Genomic DNA, 23074 nt, shown 5'->3' with positions numbered 1-23074 from the left:
ACAAGGAGCAGCATCACTGCCATGTCACATGATGGTCCATCACTGCTGTGTCACACTGGGTGTTATCACTGCTGTGTCACACCAAGCCCCATCACTGCTGTGCCACACAGAGCAGTGTCACTGCTGTGTCACCCTGGGTGTCCCTGCAGAGGTGCTGGGAGGCAGCAGGACAAGGGTCCCTGTGCCCCTGGGTGGGTTGTGCTGGGGTGGGGGCAGCTGAGGCTAAAGCTGTTCATTTAATCCTGAAATAAAATTAAAAAATAAGTTAGACCTGAGGGCCTAACTTCACTCCTCCAGATCCCAAAATCCAGAGGGTGCCACAGCAGGGGTGAACATCACACCCACCTGAGCCTTCTCCGTGGGAAAAGGGAACCTACCCGCGGTGTACACCACTTCATAAGGGACTCCAGTTCCCATTAATTCCCTTTATGCTTCAATATTTTCCAAAATCAGGATAATTCTGTCAGGGGGACAGTAAGTTTTCTATTCCAGGTGACAGGACCTCACAAGATGTATTGCTATTACTGACATGATAGACCCCCTCAGAACCAAACCAGCAAAGACTTTTAGGGAATCCTAATCCGCCAACGATTAGCATGATCAACCATAACCTGAGGAAGTTCCCATCTCGGCGGGGTGAGCTGCAGACACAGGGGTCACGTATGAGGGGCAGCAGCAGCAGCTCTGGCAGGGACAGGGTTGGTGATGTTGGCAGCTGCCAGCACGGAGCCTCCCGACCCTACACGTGAGGCTCCCGGCGCTGAGCGCCGCGGTCACCAAACGCCACAAGAAGCTGATAATGGACATCTGACAAACGCCGATCCTGGTTAGGGCACACACACACACAGAGCACACGGAGAGCCACTCTCCTGACATTTTACATTTATTCCCCCACTTCGCAACACAAAAATGCACTGAAATACACTTTACATTACCTATGCAAATATGTAATTTTTAAATGTTTTAAAGTGTCTGCTGGATCACGGGTGAATCTGAACTTCCTGTTTTGAAACTGACTCCGAGTTGTAAGAAAGCCACGCAAAATCACCTTCATACAAAGTTCAAAAATTAATTTGCAGAAATGTCACTATCCATATCCAGAATTTACTACAAAAAATGGACACAGATATATATATATTTTAAACCTGAAATAGGATCCTGCTTTAAAAAGCACGGGAAGTATCATTCTAATTTGAAAATTCTCCTTTCCCTATTTAGATGGTTAACAGTTGAAACAGTAAAAAATATTTAAACAATAGTATAGATTTGCCTTTCAAACAAAGAATGGAGAACTGAACATTTTTACCAAATCTGTAGGCATTAAAGAAAAGATCATCTTAATCCTCTGGCTTAACAGAAGTGCAGTTATGTTTATGACAGGGATGCCTTTCAGCAATGAATCTAACACAATTATCCCGCCTTGTGTTTAATTAACCACTCATCGAACAGTTTTGGGGTATCACAAAAATATTGCTCGGGGCAGTTTTGGGAGTTTTGGGCCTGGGGCCATACCTGGTGGCTGTCCCTTGGGGAGGGAGGGAGGGACCAGCTCTCTCCAGCCTTTCCACAGACCTGAGCACATCTCGCTGCCAGGACTGCTGGCACAGCACTTGGAAAATATCACATACTGAACAAACAGCTTGCTGGGCAGGCAGGGCCTTGATAACCATTGATTTAAACAGGCAGAATATTAAAAAAAAAATAAAAATAAATTCTCATCCCTTATAACTTACACCCTTTGCTCTCCTCCTTTTGCCAGTTAAAGGCAGGGTCAAAAGACACTGCTTTTGCAGAAAACACTGAGTTCCACAAAACAACAGCAACATACGTTGTCTGAAGGATGCCACTTCTTGAAGACAAACATTTTGAGGGTGTCGTTTGGAACCCCAAAATCAGAGAAGCAGAAGTTTCTTGGCTCAGCCAACCACGCTTTCTACTACCATCCTCCCAGTCCCAAGCTGCTTCCAGAAATGTGCTGAAACGTAATTTCTGGTCAAGATGGAATCAGTCTTTAACCCTTCATTTAGAAGCACCCTTTATTTTATTTTCTGGTGAGGCAGAGAGGGAAGAGCAGGGGGTAAATCAGTATCAGACAAAGCTATCATGCCTGCTAACCCCGCTGGCAGGGCTGCAGCACGCAGCAGCTGACGATGGGGCTGCTGGAGCCGAGACACCCAAACCCTGCGGGGTCGGGAGATCCCCGCTCCAGCCAAGTCCTGACCCAGGGAACAACCACCACCCCAGGGGAAGCAGACACAGACCTGTCTCCACAGAAAAGAGGAGCCAAGGAAAGGGAAAAGATATGTTGGTGCTTTGCAGATAACCAATTTAAACTTTCAACTTCACTGAAGACAAAAGAACCCAAACCCTAAGTATGCAGTATGTGTGGCTGGGCAAGGGTATTAGTTAAAAACCAGAATTTTCAGGAAAGGAAAACTATATTTTTTGTGGATGCTATATATTCATATGATGTTATTGCAACAGTTTTTCCCCCCTGTAATATTTTTAAATACAGTTTTGAAGTAAAAATTGGGAAAGACCTCTGTCTAGTGCACTTTCTTACAGAAAGCTATAGCATACACTTTTACTCATCAACTTACACTTACTTCAGGATGTGAAATTCAGGATCAGTAAAATGGTATCAGAAAGAATACTGCCTGTTGTGAAACAGTTTCTTTGCAATAAAACAAAATTTTGGGTCCTGACAGTCTCAGAACTATTTGAAACTTGAGAACAATAATGTGAGACACAATTGTAATGAGGAAAATACGCAGAACATAAAATAAAATATCAGGGACCCCCAGAACAGGACACAAATCAATTCTAACACACTTACTTTCACCAGAACAACCATGTGGGGCAGGCAGACATTTCAGAAGCATCTCTGACACAGAATAGCACTTACGGGAGCTGTCGTGTTGAGGCTTGAACAATTTGAGTAGATAGTTAAACCCAAAACATCGGTCAGCTGCTGCCCAGGATGTGCTCTGCCTCCAGCCCTGGATAAAGAGACCAGCACGCATTTTCTGGGAATCGGGAATCTTCACCAACCCAAGCACCACGAAGGCACCGAGGGCAAGGGAGGGGACACTGTCCCACCCAGGCAAAGGGAGGGGACACTGTCCCAGCCAGGCATTCGTGTCTCCCTGCAGCAGGCAGAGCCATCCTTGCCCGACATGCACATCCCTAGGAATTTTGGGTTGCCTCCCCTGTGAAATACCTCACTGAAAGGCACCAACATGTTAGCACACAGGGGCCCATTCCCTGATTACAAAATACTGAAAAAACATGCTGCATATCATACTGACAAAGTGGTAAATTTACTGGAGTTAATAGAAAATAACCCTAAAAGGCCTGCGGAGGAGCTGGTCAAGTGCTGGGATAATGAAGGCAAGGATCGGGCGCCATGCAAGGAGAGAGGAGATGGCACTGCAGCCACCTCCAGCCATGTCCCTGATTCATCTCCTCCCAAAAATACTCCCCAACCCATCCCTTCCCTCCCTGCACAAAACCTACAAGGTTTCTCAGGAAAAAAAACGCTCGCCCTCAGTTGCTTGGATATTTTCTGCCGGTGCCGTTTCTTAAATTTTCTCTTTCCAAAAGTCACATTTTAGAGGGCACAAAGTGACTTTAAGAACACAGCGTACGTTTTCATTCCAGAACCAAAGCAAACCAAACCAAACCAAAAAAGTGTTAGGCCACGAGGAATTTTAATAATGCACACAAAGAAATCCGAGCTCAAAATTTAAACACAAAAGCTGCATTGTCCCCTCATGTCTTTTTACACACAGAGGCCAAAACAACCAGTTCCTGGTTCACCTTCTTTCATGTAAGTGGATTAAGAAAAGTAAGATTAACAAACTGTCAAAAAGGATGTTAAATGATAGTGTCTGCTAGTTAAAAATTCTGATGGTTCTAAAACTCCGCTGGTGGCCATCTTGGCCTAGGAGCTTTAATATAAATGAGACTGGTGAAGGCAGGAGATGGGGGAAGGAGTCATACAGCAGCACAGGGGGGGAGGAAGAGGTATTAAAAATGAGCTGTCTCTACAGAAAGAAAATACCTCATCTGAGCGGCATTTGTTTTTTAACATATGCATCTATACCCAGAAACAGATTAGAAAAATAAAAAATCGTGCTCTGCCCATTGTTGGAATTTCATTTCTCTCTAGATATGCATTGAAGAAGATACTAATACTCGCCACAGTAATTCCTGTTTGATGATTGTATCTTCTTCCTGGGCTGGCCTGGCCTGCCTACGCTCTTTCCTGTGCACCATGAGTCCCCCCGAGCGAGGAGAGGAGGTGGTGCAGCACCCCCAGGGAGATGTGCACCATCACACCCAGGTGTCCATCTGCAGCTCTCACACCACTGACAGAAGGCTGAGAGCTTCACCTCTGAGGGGCTCATGCAGCCTCACGCCTGAAGCAAAACACAGGGCACTATGGGCTGAAAATAAATTTCCTCTTTCTTCTCCAGTGATGTCATCTGTTGGGTGGAAATGCTGATAGCACTCTGTATCTGCCCTGGGTCTCCTTGGCCACTCCAGCAGCCAAGCAGCAGGATGGGCCCAGGTCCGCCCACCAGTCTGGGCCAGCAGACCCCATGCCCCCGGGGAGGTGGCTCCATCCACAGTGGTTCTGTGGATCCAACATCCACAGTGGTTCTGTGGATCCAACATCCACAGTGGTTCTGTGCTTGGGGGATGGGCTGTCCCCACACATCTGCTGCCACCAAACCTCCCAGCCCAGACCTCCTCCAGCACACAGACAGCATGAAGTGGAGGTGCCACTGGAAGCACCAGCAGGGAACTGGGTAATACTGAGGGGAATGATCCTGGATTTTTCTTAAGAATAAACTGCGAAACTGAACCGAATGAACAAAACTCTTAGGGCACCTTAATCTCACAAGTTTTTCTACTGATTTTTTTTTTCCTCAATAGAGGGCTATAACTTTCCTCCACTTGAGTACGAAATATTTAACAAATCTTCTGCCTTTAGAAATAAAATGCAAAATGACAAGAGAAAGGGAATAAAAAAGAGCCAAGCATTCTGAGCATGAGAAAGCACTGCACTGAGCACCCCCAATATCCTGAAGATGTGGGGAAGGGGATGTGATGGCACGTCCTGCAGAGCACACACCGTATTTCTCCAGGCTTGTGGAGCATCTGGCATTCAGAAAGACAAAGTTGTACTCTAAGCTTCGTAATAATCTAGAACAAAAGATCTTTGAAAGACCTTCGAATGCCTTGTCTGTGAAAAAAACTACACGTGTTACTATTTGCACTGCAGTGAGCTACGATTAAAACTGCTTTGCCTGGATCTGCAAAAGAAGACTTCATATTATTGAATTATTGGATATTATTTGAATTGATAATAACCACTTCGATAAAAGTGGATATCAAAACTGATCTATTTATTGCAAATAGATACCTATGTGAAGAAAACCCTAAGAAATATGTTTTGTAAAATGTAATTTCCCTTTTCTGATACAGGAGAAATACACAGAGAACAGGCAAAATGGAAATGATTTGCAAAAGTTTTAAATCACCACCTTAAAGAGGTTATTAAATATTATTTTAAACCACAGTGGGAATCGTTCTGCTGACTTTGTTTTTTGCAGAGTAATTTTAGTTAACAGAGTTGAAAGAACAAGTTTAAAGAAACTAACTTCATCCAGTTATAAAGCTTTGATTATCATAGAGTCTTTAAATTTAAGCTTCATTGACTACAATACGATAATCTTTTTTCTATCAAAAGGCAAATTAAAATATTCCACTTATAATCCTTTCTGTCATTTCAACTGCTTGCAAGATTTCTTGTACTCGCAGCCTATTTTGGTTGGAGTGAGACATTTCTGCCCATATAACAAATTATATGCAATGTGCCAAAATTGGTCACCACAGCTATTGTAAACAAAAACCTACCACCACCCATAGCAGCAGAATGGATTTATGATTTAGTCATTGTTCTAGTCAATCCACGTTTCTGTGCAGGGGCTACGTGAAGTCAATAGATGGCAGTCCATCTCTTAGGAAAGAGCCATATAATGAATAAAATCACCAAAAGCTTCACAAAAGAGAAAGGTGGAAGGCTGCATGTTTTTTCACAAGCATTCAGAGTAATTAAGTAAGAATGCTTTATATAATGCAGAATATTTAGACAATTTTTTAATAGCTGCCTTTAAGCCATGTCATCAAAACAGTCTGTTGCCACAAAACTGGATGCCTGGTTTTGTTTGTGCTGTAGGTACCTGCAGGTGTGACACTTCTGATCAATTTACCAAAATCAATTTAAATCTATTAGTTGTATCCATGGCTAAAGCACAGGGAAAACTCACTGTGGCCTTAGTCTGTCTGCTAAAAATCAGGGAGTCCATACAGCACAGCAGCAACCACAACAGTACTTCTTTTTAAACTTCTGCTATTCTTCTTTAAACAGTTGATCTGCTTATTCAGAAATAATTATTTTTAACTACAAAAATCATAATTTCCATAGCGAAATATTGCTATGCTGACAGGAGATTAAAGATCCCAACTTTTTAGTTACAACTCTGTAAATACATATATATATATATATATATATATATATATATAAAATACAGATTATTCTGACATATTCAGATTATCCTGATTTATTTCTGTTCCACTTTGAGTGAAAAAAAAAATAGAGTATTTAAATGGAACAATAAAAATGACAACTCACACATTTAAACAATTCAGATATTACAGTTTCTTAAGGTATAAGGTCTTTTAAATACCAAGCATGCCTTTTACCACACAATTTTTAAAATTCCAGGCTGAATCTGACTGCTTCTGTCTAAAAATGGAGACATGCTAAAAGCATTCCCCACACATCAGAAATCTGGAGTATTTGTAGATAATTTACAGCTGACTGCAAATTAAATTATTATGCAAAATAAAATTATTTAACAGTAGCTCGCATCTGACTCAATATCCATTTATCTTTGTGTGCCCATATTTCATCACATTTCAACATGTATCTAAAATGCACTAAGAATTTCCATATGGATACTGTTAACAAAACACTTGTATTCATAACTTCTGCATTTTCTAACATCTTCTTTTGACAAACATTGCGAGTTTTATACTAAGTTACTGCAAACTCAGAAGTTTCCATGGAATTCACAGATAATATTTAGCAACTCAGATACCTCAAATTCTGCACTTGTAACCCCTTGGTCAGGTTTGAGCTCCCTCACACTTTTTAAACAAAAATATTTACAAAATAAGTATTTTTAAGGGTTCCCTGCAACTCACTTTTTGAGGAATTTTCAATGGCAAGCTAGACTAAATTAATTAAATCTTATACCTCAGTAAAAACCAGAACCCAACACATATTACTGCATCTAATTTTCCTATCTGATAATTGGATTCTAAATATAACAAACATTTAAGAAATCGTTTTTAGACACACTCTGAGGGATTATAATGAAGGACATTATTTACCTCTTTCCTTCATGCAGTTCTAAAAAAGTAAACAAAAATACCCAGAGAATGCACCTTTTGCTCATAATGGTTTTTGTTTTGTTTTTCTTAGTCTACCTCAATTATTTTAAAAATAAAAGTCAACGTTCAGAGACAGTGGAGGATTTCCAAAGCAGATCTTTGTTTTTAAGTCATTATGAAGAAAACACATGCAAGCAGCTTTAAGCACAGATTTCTCCCAATCGATGAATTTAGAAGCAAAATCAGGAAAAAAAGAGCATTCCAAACCATGAAGAGGAGGAGACAACAAATTATAAATCACATTCCACTTATTGCTGAAAAGAAAAAGCCCACATCAAGGACCCATGAAGAAAAGCAGTGGACAAACTTTTCTGCTTTGATTTGAGCAGGCAGCAGTGATTAACTATCTATCCCAGCTAACCACAGATGAGGCTGATCTGAAAAGATTTAGATAAACAGAAAAAATCTTGATCTGTGAAGGTGTTTTTTTACGTCTAATAATTTTATAAATTAATATATTCAAGATTTGTGATACCAGTTCATTGAATATTGTCTTAACCAGCTAAATACCGTTCCAGTTTCAGTATTAGCTAAATTTGTATGCATTTTGTTTTATTTTTATCCCTGTTTTGCATGTGAGGGAGAACCTTAAGTAGTACGCTGGTACAGTTCACAAAATTTTATTTTCTTGTTTCAATAATTAAAGAGCAACCTAATGGAGGCCAAAGAAGAAGTTATAGCTGTATCTTTACCAATCAGAAATTATCTGCAAAAGTTTGTAAAGTGTATTTCTCAAAGGAACATCTCCACTCTAGCTGAGATTTCTTTTACTCATTTAAAAAGAAAGCTTTGTCACACAGAGTGCTTACCAGCATCTGGGATATCTGAGATGGGATTATTGCAAGTGCTATGCATCTCAACTTAAAATTTAGCTCTCTTTATACGTGTAAATGTGGTCACTGAGAGGAGAAAGTGCTGCAAGGCGCTCATTTAATGATTACAGTATTAAAACGAAACCTTAAGTTCTAAAGATGTTTAAAAAATAGTGTTTCATTGCATACTTCAGTTCAAAAACTCTTCAGATGTTTATTATCTTCTCGCAGAAGATGCTTGTCTATATTTTATGGTCAGCAGTTCACAGAGGAGTAAATAGGTTGGGTGTAGAAGAAAATAAAAAAGGTGTTTCTACTTACTGTTAGGTGATACTGCCTCCATATTTCTGGGCAAGCCTGGAAAATAAAAATATTGATCAGCTAGGAGCATGAAACAAGGTGCTTTACAGCCTGTTGGTTTTGGCATAACACAGTATCCACCAGTGTCGGTCACAGGAAAATAAGAAGCTTAACTGAAAGGGTCTGCATTTCAGCTTCAAAAACCTGGCTAGACAGTTTAATTGAATTTTACACTGGTTTAACACACTCCCTGCCATTGTCAGAAAGCCAGTAACAGTTTTCTCTCTCCCCTTCTTCTCTGAAGGTTAGAAGTTTGGGAGAGTAATGTGCTCTTAACTGTAATAACTACTAATACTGTGAAACAAGCAGAAATTAATTTAAATTCTACATTTTCTGCCATCTTAAATTTACGTAACATTTTTGAAATTAAATCACAAGGTACCTTTCTTTCATATAGGAAAAGAAATATTTTGGGGTTTTTGTACATATCTCTGTACTAATCAAAATATAATTGTTACATGTAATAATCCTCGGTTCCCTAATGTCAGATGAGTTGTAAACAAGAAGCATAACAGATTGCTTTAATGTTTCTATTTTTACAATCACTTGCTTGATTTTTTTTTTTTTGAAACTCACCAGACTCACATACAAACTTGTAAGAATGGCCTACTGTAAAAAAAAAAAAAAAATAAAAATCACAGTATAGGTTTTTGAATCACAGGAATCACACAAAAGACCTGAGGAATATGTAAAAGGCAGGAAAGAGAAAAATATGGATCTCCTTCTTTGAACAAAATCAGAACGTTGTGTTAATGATTAATGACACAGAGGTTACTTTCTCAAAGGTTCGTAATTTTAAAAAAAATTTATATTTATCTTCTTCTATAACCCCCAAGTCTTAAACAGATGCAAAAATAGTGATACTTCGTCTGTTCGCCATTTTAGTGTTTGAGAGTGTGCAGTTACTTCAATGAAGCTCTTTCACTTCTGCTTAAAACATTTACCCTTTTATTAAAATAAGTCCTTAGTAACTTCAACAATTATAATTTTGGTTTGCCAATCTCAATTTTCAGTTTCTTAAGAAGAAATATTAGTTATTCTGTGCTCCTACATAATATGGTGTAGCTCTAATTTCAAACACTGTAGCCTCATGACCACTTGCAAATGAGTACTATTAACATTTCTTTAGATTTTGAATAAATTTTTCAGTCCTGCCTAAATTCTTGCCTTTTATTCTGACAGGGCATGTTAATTTAAAAAAACCCACCCAATGACCAACATTAGCAACTGAATCTCTCAGAAAATAATCCAAGTTTTTGACCATCACCGTGTGGTACACACAGTATGTTTTTCTTGGATGTGATGGAAATTATATTATTTATTATTCATTCCGTCAGCAACACAATTTTCTGGAGAAAAATCTACAATCTCTTCTGTGTAATGGTTCCACGTTTCTCCTCCTACTGAAACAGAGGATGTAAATATTTGAGTTTTATATTAGTATTTCTCTGAAGGCAATGTGTGGAGCACACCACATCTCTCACAGAGGAACAAGCTACAACATTTGACAGTTTGAACACACTCGAGCTGTCTTGGAGTGCAAACAAAAGGATTTTCCTCCTCCGCAACTTGGGCAGCGTTCGGAGCAGCGACACAACAACCCTCGGCGTGCAACAACGCTGTGTCCCGGCCCGGCCTTCCCTCCACAAACCTGTGAAGGGTTTCAGCTGCACACACACGTCTGCTGGTGTAGCACAGGGGTAGCAGGCAGTTATTTATACATTAGTTCTGGGTAGTTTTCGATTACCACAGTGTCCCCAGACTAATGTGGTTGAAAAATCGCAATCAATGGATTGTCACATACTGGCAAAATGCCACTCTCTGATATGACCTTTACTCACACAGCAGCTATTTAATAGTAATAACAACAAAAAAATTAGTTTATTTTTGAATACGAGTTTAGCTGTGGGTTTTTGTTTGACTGTTTGTTTGTTTGCTGTTTCCTCTAGGCACACAGCTGCAGTGAAAATCTGCAGCTCAGGGCAGGGGACTGGAGCTGGCAGAGCTCCTGGCAAGGGGCTGGAGGAGGCAGAGCCCGCAGCCTCAGCAGGGCTACCAAGAGGCAGGACTGGTTGCCATCGTCCTGGAGGGGCTGTGAGAAAACTTAAGGGTGGTAGGAAGAAGGTGGTAAGGGAAAATTGGCCAAGCATATTCCTTCATTCAGATGGTGATTCGGTGCAATACTTTTCATGGTCACAGTGATCACTTATGAACTTCAGAAGTTGAATACAATGGTCGAGAATGGATGCCTGGCTAAACAACAGCTTTTTAGAAATTATGCTTTTAACTCAGAGTTCTATTACGTTGCATCAGCTCAGAGTTATTGTCTGTATCTTCTATCATGGAATGACAAAAAATATAATTAACAATTACTACTGAATACTGGCTTCTGAAATGAAGCAAATAGGTTTGCTATGGAAGAGAGCATAACCAAATACAACAGCCACCCAACCTGTGATTTTTCTTATTCATTTAAAAGTACCTAACCATGAATGGCCCTCATTTAAAGAGAAACCCGTGTGGTATACAAGCACAGTGGCGGTGTGATGAACTACATTAAAATAAAATTGTATTTATTTCCTGCCCCAGTGCTCTGACCTTACCAGCATTTAGATGTACTAGCACAAAAGGTGCCAGGTCCTATGGGCAGTGCCATGATGGCATGGCTGCAGGAGGGCTGCCCCTCTACCTCCTGACACCTCTGGGCAATTAATTTTCCCAAATTGGTGCTGTTTGCGCTGCGGCCCACATCGGTTGATTTGGGAGGGTGATTCATATCCGAGCCTGATCCGGCTGAGGCTGCCACAGCAGAGGAAGGGAGGCTGGAAACGGCGCATTCTGACCCGTGCTGAATTTCATCAGGTGCTAATTATTGTTTTACCAGAACAACAGCTTAATGCATCTGTTGTTTAATTCCCACTTCCCCATTCTCCAACGTGAACATCAAAGAAAATAAAACACTCAATCTCAAACAGCCCCTGACAGCAGACCAGGACTCGAGTGCTCAATAGACAAGGCCCTTGCCACCAGTTCTCATATTTCCACAACAATGAGCAAACACAAAAACAGCACTAAGCGGCCTTTCCTCCTTTCCGCTCCCCTTGGCCGGTCGTCTGCCTTGCGCCGAAGGGCCCTCGACGGCAGCGCTGCCGGGAGCGCGGCGCGGGGGAGAGGATTAGCCTCGCTAACATGCCAGCATCTGCAAAAGGGAAGGGGAGGGAAAAAAAACACACAACAAAACCCCGCTACTGTATTTGGCGTATGAATAACCAAAATGCACGCGCTGACAGGAGACCGGGACGGGCCTGCGGCTCCCCGGGAGAAAATGTAGCTGTGATGAGTGACAGGGCTTTCAGGAAATATGTTCACAATCACAGACAGTGAAGGCCATGACCTAGATCGTTTAAGAGCTTGTCTTGTCAAATTATCAAAAGCTTCTTCCTCTCTGAATAAAGAGTGACATAAGTGAGTGTCAGAAAGCTGCAGGCTGACAAGCCAAGCATACAATAACAGCATGCACGTCACATACTTGCCGAACACCGCCACGGCTAGCGGCAAATCTTAATGAGAGCGCGGCTGGCCCAGGAGACTTGGGTCCCTGCTGGCACAGCTACTCATCTCGCAAAAATCCTTCAGCTCCAAGTCAGTTATGGTCTGACACGACGACTACAATTACTAAACACAACTTTTTAACAGAATCCTCTGGTGCTTTGTCAACGCAGCGGCTGCGAGGAGCTGCCCCGCCGCAAACCACCACAATAAAACAAAAGATTTGCCAAAACACACACTCCTCATCACCTCCGCATGGGAACGGCCACGGGAAGCACACAATGCTTCCTTCACAATGCTCCCGCACTGGCAGATGTTGAGGCCTCTGCCGGCACTACCGGCACAGAGCAGGCCGGGGCTGTCAACTGCCCGCGCCCACCAGGGTCCCGGTAGCGCCTGCTCACCTGTGCCAAGAGGTGGACACGGGCTGGCATGAGGAGCAGGGGACACTGCTGGAGGGAGGGGGGACAGGCAGAGCCCCCGGCCTGCAGGCAGCTGGCATGGCTTCCTGATGGGACACAGGCAGGGGGCAACCTGGGAGAGGGGCCAGAGAGGCTTCTCATGGCCAGAGAAGGTGTCACACATGGAGATGTCAACAACGGTGCCGAGCTGGCTCCTGGGGAGGAATGCTTCTTGTACCTGTGTCTTCACATGGAGGGCTCATCCAGCACAGCATGGCTGAGGTTCCCTGGGCACAGGGGCAGTGTCACTGCCAGCCCAGGGGGAGCAGACACAGGTTGGATTTCCAAAGAACAAGGAGACACCTTCGCACCTGCCATGTTTGTCTCCCCCTGCCACATCACTCTGAGGATGAAGTCCTCCCACCCCTGTGGCTGGCAGGTGAGACTGCACACTACAACCTTCATGACACCCACCACACAGGTGCCACTAACCTGCCAAACACAGGATGTTCAGGGCATGGGTTTTCAGCCCATGGATACATAAGCATAAGTGCAGATAGACACACACTGATAGACAGAGATACACATCTGTGTGTGCACAGAGTGCTGCATGGCACTGATGTTCCCTTTCTTGGGGGAGCATCAGATGGTCCAACAGAGCCACCCTGGAAATTCTGCTACCTGGTCCTCTGATGGCCTCCCAAGGAAAGCACAGAAACCACAGAACCAGAGGATGGTTGAGGTTTGAGGGAGCTCAGAGCTCATCCCCTCCAGCACCCCTGCCATGCCCAGGGACACCTCTCATCCAGCCCAGGTTGCTCCCAGCCCCATCCAACCTGGCCTTGAACACCTCCAGGGAGGGGGCAGCCACAGCTTCTCTGGGCAATCTGTTCCAGAGTCTCAGCACCCTCCTGATGAAGAACTTCTTCCTCAGATCCAGCCTGAACCTCTTCTCCTGCACTTTCCATCCATTTCCCCTTCTCCTGTGCTTGGATACTCTGATGCAAAGTCCCTCTCCATCCTTCCTGGAGGTTCCCTTCAGGGATTGGGGGGCAGCTCTAAGGTCCCCCTGGAGTCTTCTCTTCTCCAGGTTGAACAGTCCCAGCTCCTCAGCCTCTCCTGGGAGCAGAGCTGCTCCATCCAGCCCCTGGATCATCTTTGTGGCCTCCTCTGGACTTGTTCCAGCAGACTGGGCAGATCCAGCATGACTCCATCTAAGACATCATCCAGTCTGTTTCACAAAAAGTGACTGGCCTAACAGGTAATAAATGTGTTTTCTTGAAAATTTTTTCAATAACTTTCAGGATTTCCTTGATCTTCCTTGTGTGTATCTCTGGACAAAAGCACAACCATGGAGCACTGAAACAGACTGTGCACAGGAGCTTGCTTTGCATCTTTGCAACACTGCAAAAGTGAGTGAGCTTTCTAGGAAAGACAAATTAAAACTTTATTGGAGTTGTTAACAACTCAAAAAAAAAATCAGAGAATATATTACTCTTTTTTTCTAACACTGTATTAAGATCTGGTCTGTGAAGGCTGCAGTAGCATTTTCAGAGTATTTTGGAGAACTCTGTGGCATGCTGGACTCATTTAGCCACAGGCTCAAAGCAAAACCTGTGGTTTGACTCCAGCTCCTACAAACACCAGGAATGTCCCAACAATCAGGCTGATACTGAGCAGTCTCAGTAGCTGGGAGAAACACTTCCACAGTTTTCACAAAATGCCCTCTGGAGAACCTGTGATTCTTTACAGGAAGTAATTAGCAGAAGTACCAACACAGGCACCTGTTATTACGGTCACTTTACATAGCCTGAAAAAGTACCAATGACCACCCTGCACCAGACCACCTGCCCACAAGCTGATCCCTCATGGAGCTTAAAATCAAGGAACCACATGTCCTTCCCCAACACTCTTCCATGCTCAACTTTGTCAAGCTCAACGACTGTGCAAGCTGGATGAAGTTTCTCTGTGTTCAACAACCTTCCATGGATTTCTCTTCCATGGATGGCTCCAGTCTCCTCTAGAACAAGAGCAGAATTTCTCTATCTCCTGCATCCCATGGTGTGGAGTCTTGTCTCATGGTCTGCTACCTACTGCACAAAGGGTCACCTCCTTCTGTCTCTTCTGAACCTACCTGCCACCACCTTCATCAGATGGCCCCTAATTCCTGAATTGGAAGAAATGATGAAGAGCTGATCCCTAACCACTGTCACCTGTTGTGGATGATGTTGAAGCTCTTTACAGATTCTTCCCCCGTCATGTCTGTTCCAGGCTACAGAGTTGTAGCTGTATGGAAAGACAAGCAAGAGAGGGACCCATGTGTCCCTCACTTTCCTGTTGATTCTTAAGGTTCTGCCAGCCTTTTTTCCACAGCTTTTGAACGTTGATTTGATTTTTTTGTGGACTGTACCTCACAACTCTAAGATTCAAGTCCTGAATGGTAATGGTAATGGTAAACTCAGAGCCCACGAATCCATGTGCAAAGATGGGATTATTTTTTCCTGGGCATTTAACTTTACATTTATTGCTACTCACATTTATCTACCCTTTTACTGTGCTCTTACGGATCTTGGGCAGTTCTTCAGCGTTGGCTCACTGACACTTTAAATAATTCAGTCTTCTCAGCAGAACTTGTCGCCCTATTGTTCACCCTTTCCCATGTCACACTAGCATATCCTACCTTTATCCTCTTATTCCATGGCTGTTTAGTTTCCTTAAAAGCTTTTGATCAGGAACTTTGTCAAATGCCTTTTGGAAATCATAGACTATGTCAACTGGATCATGTTTACACACACGTTTGTCGACCTTCTCCTTTGAATAACTCCAGAGATTTCTGAGAAGCAGGGTTTCCTTTACAAAAGCAATCTTGAATCCTCCCATGGAACTTGTATTCATATATCCATTCCAAAATGCCACTGCTACTGCAGTTCCTCATAATTTCCTTGGTGTACACATCAGGCTGGCAGGTCTGGTTCCCCAGCTCTCCCTGGGACTTGTATTAAAAGTTGTCATTGCCTTTGACACTCAGTTCCAAATCAGACACGAAGAACAAGGTTGCACATTCCCTCGTCAGTCTGGCTGTTTCACCTCCCAGATCCTCTGGAGTTACTGGGTACTCATGGGTTACCATTCATAGGTTAGCAGTAACCCTAGCAGTCTCTCCATTTTCAGAGAGATTCAACTCTGCTGATTACCTCCACAAAGTAATATTTCAGTGTGGGCATGTCCCTGGTTTACTCAACTGTGAATGCCAAATTCCAAAAATGTGTTTTTATGTTGACAACAAAGGCCTTATCATGGCTGAGGGTTCCTTTCATGTCTTGCTCATCTGTTGGCCGTACGGGATTCTTGCTCTGATGTGAAGATTCAACCTTGATTTCTTCATGAAGTGCCCACTAAAGTCTTTCTTTTGCCCCAGTTCTGCACCTTCACATTTAATCTGTAGAAGTTTATAATCCTACTTGTTTTCTTCAATTGCATAGAGGCATCAGGTTTTCAGAGAATACCTTCTTGGTTTTTGTAACCTCTCTGACCTGCTGTGTAGCCTCACAGCCTTCTCATGGCACTCTGCAGTTCTGCAGTGTCATCTTTCCCTTCTCTCACATTCCAGCATCCACTACCAGCCACATAGAAGGACAAGAGAACTGCCTGACAGTTCTAAAGGCAAACCTTTCTGATTTAAGGAGGACCTAAATAAGCAAAAAAAATACAGATGTGATGTTCCTGATAATCTACACCACTTAGATTTAATTTAAATTTTGAGATGATAGAGAACTTAGAATTCTTTACAGAAAAGAAAATTAGGAGAATGGGCTTAATAAGATGCCTAAAATAGAAAAGGTGGCAAGAGATGCCAAGAGCAGATACTTCAGGTTACAGCTTTAACTGCTTACTGAAAAGCGGGTGCAGAAATTTGACAGTCATGTTCTTTAAAGCAGTGGTACTGTGTGTACCTTATCTACAATCAAAAGTACAGACAGAAGAGGATGAAAAATTTAAATGTCTAACATGTGCATACCAACAGAAACAGTAAGCTCCCAAATGTGCGGGGCATCATTTGCGTATCTCAGGTATCCTTGTTTATGGAGTGCTGGTAACAAAGTTCCCATTTTTCCAACACCTTTGCTGTGTCAGCACCCAACCTCATCAGGAGCAGAATGGACACAGGGATAGCACAAGGCAGAGCCCCTCTCCCCTTGTCTGGACATGATGCTCAGAAAGCAGATGGAAGGAAGCCCCTCATGTCTGCCTGCCAAGCCACAGGGTCAAACCTCCCACTGAAACCAAATTATTGCAAAATTCTGTGATGTGGGGACTGAATACAAAAACAGAGGTAACAGAACGTAAGCTTTACCAGGAGGAAGGTGAACTTCAGTGAAAGGGAGGAGAAAGTATTCTTGAGCTCCCTCTCACTCTTTGACCAAACAGAAGTAGTAAAGGCAGGCAGGGGACATTTAGAAAGACATTAAAATAGTTCTGAATTTCAACCCCCCCCATTGTTATAAGAACCCAACAGGTGTGTCTGGAAAACAAACAATTAAGCCATATATTTACATAGAAAATGAAGTAGGAATGTATGCTGATGTTACCACAGCTTGTCTTCTATCCACATCATTATGTGTTGTTATTTGAGGGAAAAAATGGCATTAAAGGTTAATTGTTATATACATGGCTGAATTTCAGGGCCATGTAAAAACAACAATATCACATGAGGTTAAAGAAAAAAATAAAACTATGTTTAATTGCACATTAATTTTCATCTGCTTTTTAATTTAGCAGATCCTATCAAATTCAGAGGCCTTCAAACTACTTCTATGTTTCTCTTCTGTCCTTACAGCATAATTGCTGCTGCTACTGAAACCATTCTACGGTTCTATTAAATTAAAGAAAGGACCTGACAAGTTTTCTGCCTGTACGTATGAAATATGAGGACAAATCTTCATGTTACCTGAATCTCACACTCAACAGAATTGTGTCCTTCTGCAAAGTCGTGACTTTTTATTCATCAAGCCTATATTTTTAGGTTTATATTCATCACTATCTACCTGCTTGTAAGAGAAGTACACTCATTCAAAACTGTTTGGGAAGGGATTGGTGCACACAGACATGAAAGTATGTCAATACAAGAGCTTTACAAGTGGAGTTTTCTAGAACCACCTAATCTCACAAAGTGATAACATCATTGCAACACACTTCTGCCCTGCTGTAATTCCACAGACTGTTAATGTTAAATATAATTATTAACCTTGAAAATTTTGCTTCTTTTGCCAATGTCTTATTCTTCTATCAACTTTCTAATTGCTATAGCATCCAATGCTTTTTAAAGAATACCGAAGTACACTTCTGTATAAAAGTCTCCTTCAGAGGTGGAACATCCTTGCCAAAATAGTTCATCCTGCACTGAAACTTGACAGAAATTATTCATCCAGGAGGCAGAAATCTAAAAAGCCAGTGGTGTCTAGCTTTGAGGAACACCATACCTTAGAAATATACGGAAGTTGTTGAATTGTGAATTCTCTGAGCTGCTACAGAAGCTTTTGTTTAGGCCACATGATGTTGGTAATAATTTTAAATGCTCCTGTTGAAAATCTTCAGATTTCTTTCAGAGCAAGCAGTGGTGCTGCATGATATGACATTCCTCACATCCTCACGATTCCTGGCAATTAGTATGGAACTGACCAAACCTACTGTGTGGTGCATAAAATCATAGCATGGTTTGGGTTGAAAGAGACCTTAAAGACCATCCAGTGCCCCCCAGCCATGGGCAGGGACACCTCCCACCATTGCTCCAAGCCCCATCCAATGTGGCCTTGAACTCTCCCAGGGATGGGGCAGCCACAGTTTCTGGGGGCAACCTGGGCCAGGGGCTCAGAACCCTTACACCAGAAGACTTCTTCCTAATATCTAACCTAATCTCCACTCTTTCAGTTTTAAACCATTGCCCATTGACCTGTCACAACCAGCCCTGGTATAAAGCCTCTCTACATCTTCCTTACATCTCTTACTAGCTGTAAAAACAGCTTCGGGCAGACTGTCAAGATCAAAACAGTTTCTACCTGTTTCAAGAGCAGAAAGCAGATTGTGCACTGAAGAATGTGTTTCTGTAATGGTACCATTTAAATGAGGAGTTTTGAGGAAAAGTCCCATAAAAGTGAAGTCTCATGACCTCCCCTCACACCTCACCTCCCACTACCCACAGTGTAGAGAATACACTGTACCTACAGGACCTTTAACATCCTTCAGAATCCGAACAGTACTTGAACATTTTCAATATTTCCATCCCTGGTTTGGTGCCAAAGTTACTCATTTATTTATCCAAGACAAGTCTGAATGCTCAGTAAAATCAAACAGCAAAATGCATGTGCCTTATGGGGTCTTTATCTCCCTAGAAAATAAATGGAAACCCTTCTTCCATTGTGCTGCTCAACCTGCTGCTCAAACAAGCAGCTAGGCATCTAGTGGGAAATAAACTGAATGTTCAGTCTTTTAGAAGATGAAAGGAGTGCTTCAACACTCTCACTGAACAGGACCATTTGTACTGTGACTGCAGATGCAAGCTTGCCAACACCCCTGATAAGCTGTTTCCTTACGTACGGAATGGAGATAATTATTTGCCCTAAATACTTTTTTCTCTCCTGCACTTGTGACAGAGGCAGCAGAACATAAAATGAATGAGGAACTAGAGTGACTAGCAAGAGGACCAGAACATCCACTTGACCTGCATGAGTTACACTGGTAGAAGTTAGGATCTGAATGACAGTAGTGAAGACAGAAAACGCCAGCGTGGTCCTCATGGGATTAACACAAAACATCAGCAGGGTCCAGGCACTGAATGTTTCTATCAATATTTTTGTCTTGCAACTCTTCCACTACTTTACAAATCCTCTTACAGTATATATGTGATGGGCCTGTCCATAAGGATACAGTTATAGAGAGACAATTAATTTCATCTTTGTCTTTCTTCTTGCATGTTCATAAATAATAGAGGACTCTACTGAAAAGCAGAAACCAAGCTAAGGCATCTGGGTATGGTTGTAGACCTGTTTCCTTGTAAGCTAATATTTGACAAAGCCTTTTTTTTTTTTTTTTATAAAACACAAAGCATATAATTTCCATTTTGTTCAGAAAGTATATCTGCAATGTAACATCAGCAGAGTTATAAACATCTCTCAGACTCATTTACACATTATATTAAACTTCTAATAATATTTTTGGTGATAAATATGTGACCCTAGTGAAAAACCTACATATCAGGAACTCTTGGAGCACCAGAGTTATTCTGTACCTCTTCCTCAAGTGGCTGCAGCATACTATGCTGCCACATTCCAACCTCCCTGCACTTTTCACTGTAGAGCAATGAGGACATTTTCCACCACTCTAACTACACTGGACAACACTAAACTAAAGAGTGTTCATAACAAATTTGTCTTATTTGAACCACTTTTCATGAAAACTCCGATACTGTTAGATAACAACTGTCTACGATATGCTTATACAAATATGCAGGACATAAAATTAAAGAAAATATTAAGAGGCTGTGCTTGTTGTAAATTCAGTTTTTGACAGATACAAAACCACTACTGGCTGAGGCCTTTGGTGCGCTGTACTCACATCAGCATAATGACCCTTCATATCACAGCGGTTGCAGTGTTTGTTCCAGTAGGCTCTCTCAAGACACTCCCTGAAATAGTGGCCAGGCAAACAGCAGTTCAAACAAAAACGTGCTGGGCAGCTGTTCTGTAGGTGCCCTCTTTCTGCACACAGGCAACAAGGGGGAACTTTCTGTGGAGAAATAAAACAAAAGAATTATTGTCAGGTGAGAATGTTTCAAAAGGTTAAATACAGAAAAAAAATCAAAAGTGGGAACAAAGAAGAAATCACCCCAAACAAATGGCTACTGCTCACTAGGAACTGCAGAGATTATCAGAACAGTAAAAACAATGACCTCCACAACAGCTAATATTATATAGTGAACTGATCTTGTGCAAGCTATCCCTCATTAGGGAGCAACCGTTCAACAAAATAATAAACCGCTGAACTAACATGCTTTTATTTGCAAGCTCAAAAGAATATTAGAAAAAACAGCTGCATCTACAAGTAACTGCAGTGTTGCATTTACCTTTGGAGTGGGACAGTTCTTGGACAAATGACCAGGTCTGCCACAATTTCTACAGGTAACATTTTTATCAGCCGTGTAGTACCGCGTGCTGGTGTGCCTCATGCTTCCATAGTTGGAGATCTGTGCCTGGGGAAAAAAGAAGAGAAAAGCCCATTGATCCTTTGGGATTCTGTGCTTTGGTGTTTGTTAGAACTGGAAATTTGTAAAGGTCAGTGCTTGGTAGTGTTCAGTCAAAAATTTAACCTTTTACAAGTACAATTTACACATTTGGATTTTAACTGGATGATTCTGTTACAGAGAAACACGCATTGTCTAGAATAAAAGGATTGTCTTCCTCAAGCTTCCACTTCAGGACATCCTTTTTTGCTTTTGTTAAAATTTGCAATTATGATGTTTTGCTTTCCCCTTATTAGTCAAGACACTTTTACTCGCTATTTCATGGTGAACTATAATTTTTCCCAGAATACAAATGTAACTAACATTAAATGCAAATGCAAGTTACACGTTCCTTTGCACACATTAAGGGAAACTTCTTGGACTACTTGCTATACAAGTCTAGACTAGATCTGTGATTTGCAATTGTAAAGAAAGATTTAAAAAGGAAAAAGAAGAAAAAAAAAGAGAAGCTGGAAACAACTCTCTCTCTGTCTCTCCCAGTGACCTCACGCACACTCTCTGTGTAGGCAGACAGAACTGAAGATCTCATCTCTATTGCTTCATGAACACAGTTTTTAAAAATGGAAATATAATTTTGGACAAGTGACTAAAACAGGTACAAAAGCACAAGTTTTCTTCAGAGAAAAAGTTTGTTAATGTCACTTAATTACATAAGCCCCAGAAAGTGGGCCAGGAGCCTCCTGCCTGTGGGAGGACACAGCTCCAGGTGCAGGTGGATCTCTCTGTTTAGCTTGCTCTGGTTGTTAATAAACATAAAAATAAGGAATTATGGAACAATGTGGTGGTCTGCGTTACCTCTAAGTCTTTATTGCAGATGGACCAGTCCACATCATCTCCTGAAAAACAGAAATAAAATTAGTTTTAATTTACATGAACATTTTTCTATCATATTCAAAATTGCGATTACTGCACTTACTGAAACTGATAATAGACTCTGAATGTACCAAAGTGGTGAAACCAGCTCTGCCTTCAGCAACAGAAAGCTACAAACCTGCTCAGCAAGACACCCGATTCACCCCAAAATCAGCACAGGCCCAACCCTGGGGTGTACTTTATCTGACAGCACCCTCTTGTCCTGCCTCTCAGGGCATAAATTCAGGCAAGGGTTCAACTTCCTCAGAGGCTGGGACTGCAAAGCTTCCAGTTCCATCCGTGTGAGTTCCCTCCTCCTGCACCCCTGGGAACGGGCAGCTCGAGCCCAGAGGTTCCCAAAGTGGGAGCACATGGAACACGAAGTTAAAATAAACGTAAAATACACTTTTTCTGAATTCACAAAATCTGCATCTTCAGCACTGCCTTCCGACTGCTGCGTGCCCGGACGACTGTGCATAACCACAGCAACAAAGACTGTGAGCTGAGTAACTCAATTTCAAACCAGTGTTTGGTAATGTGCAATAAATCAGGAGGACACAGTGAATTACCAGCTGTCACACCACAGCCTCCTCGCACACGGGCTCCGGGCTGGCAGCAGCAAGAGGGAAGCATCAAAACGGAAATAAAAGGCAATAGGCTAAAAGGAGAAGGATGCAGCTACAGCTGCTTAAAAATTCTGCATGTCAACACTGTTTACTTCTCTCACTGTGCAAAGACAGCTGTACCACCACAGCATCTTTTTCATCATTAAGGGAGGATTCATGTCAACAAGGTGCTCACCTTACCTACATTTTTACAGTAACCATTACAACTTGTGTGTAAATTAATCCTGTGTGCAGACTTTTTAATGCAAAGTGTTCCATGCTGTTCCCTCAGTCCAAACCTGAAGCAGCTACATGTGCTATTAACACAAATCACACCACCAAGATTTACAAACCTTGTAAAAAAACCAGTAAAAATTTATCCAAATTATTTTGATTGTAGTATTCATTGCAAATAAATGGCAGGTGACTACAAATAAAAATTACACCATCTAAAGTATCATGTATAACCCTTCGTTTACTGAAAAAGCCGAAGATTTCAGGTAAGTGTGTAACAGTCCCTGGGTACAAGGTCTGTCACTCAAACACACAATGGGTGTTTTAAAGCAGAATACATGCTTGCTGCTGTTCTTCACCCAGAAGTCAGAGCTCACACTCTCTCCTCTGATGGCAGCAACACTCTAAAACATTTTTATCTTAAACAGTCACTGAAGC

The 23074-nt window shown here is 42.0% G+C and overlaps 1 protein-coding gene across 1 annotated transcript in view; it reads right to left on the bottom strand.

Moving 5' to 3' along the window:
• Window positions 1-23074, bottom strand: part of ZCCHC7 (zinc finger CCHC-type containing 7) — a 105679-nt gene that overhangs the window by 14521 nt on the left and 68084 nt on the right. Inside the window, exons 5-8 of the mRNA XM_030468017.1 lie at window positions 21741-21781; window positions 20769-20894; window positions 20261-20431; window positions 8661-8696 (exon numbers count right to left, since the gene is read on the bottom strand). Of these exons, the coding sequence (XP_030323877.1) occupies window positions 8661-8696; window positions 20261-20431; window positions 20769-20894; window positions 21741-21781 (374 nt within the window). The remainder of the gene's footprint in view (window positions 1-8660; window positions 8697-20260; window positions 20432-20768; window positions 20895-21740; window positions 21782-23074) is intronic.

The sequence above is a fragment of the Calypte anna genome, chromosome Z (genome assembly GCF_003957555.1).
Source record: "Calypte anna isolate BGI_N300 chromosome Z, bCalAnn1_v1.p, whole genome shotgun sequence".
In the NCBI taxonomy this organism is placed as follows: Eukaryota; Metazoa; Chordata; class Aves; order Apodiformes; family Trochilidae; genus Calypte; species Calypte anna.
This window is presented reverse-complemented; position numbering and strand designations above follow the sequence as displayed.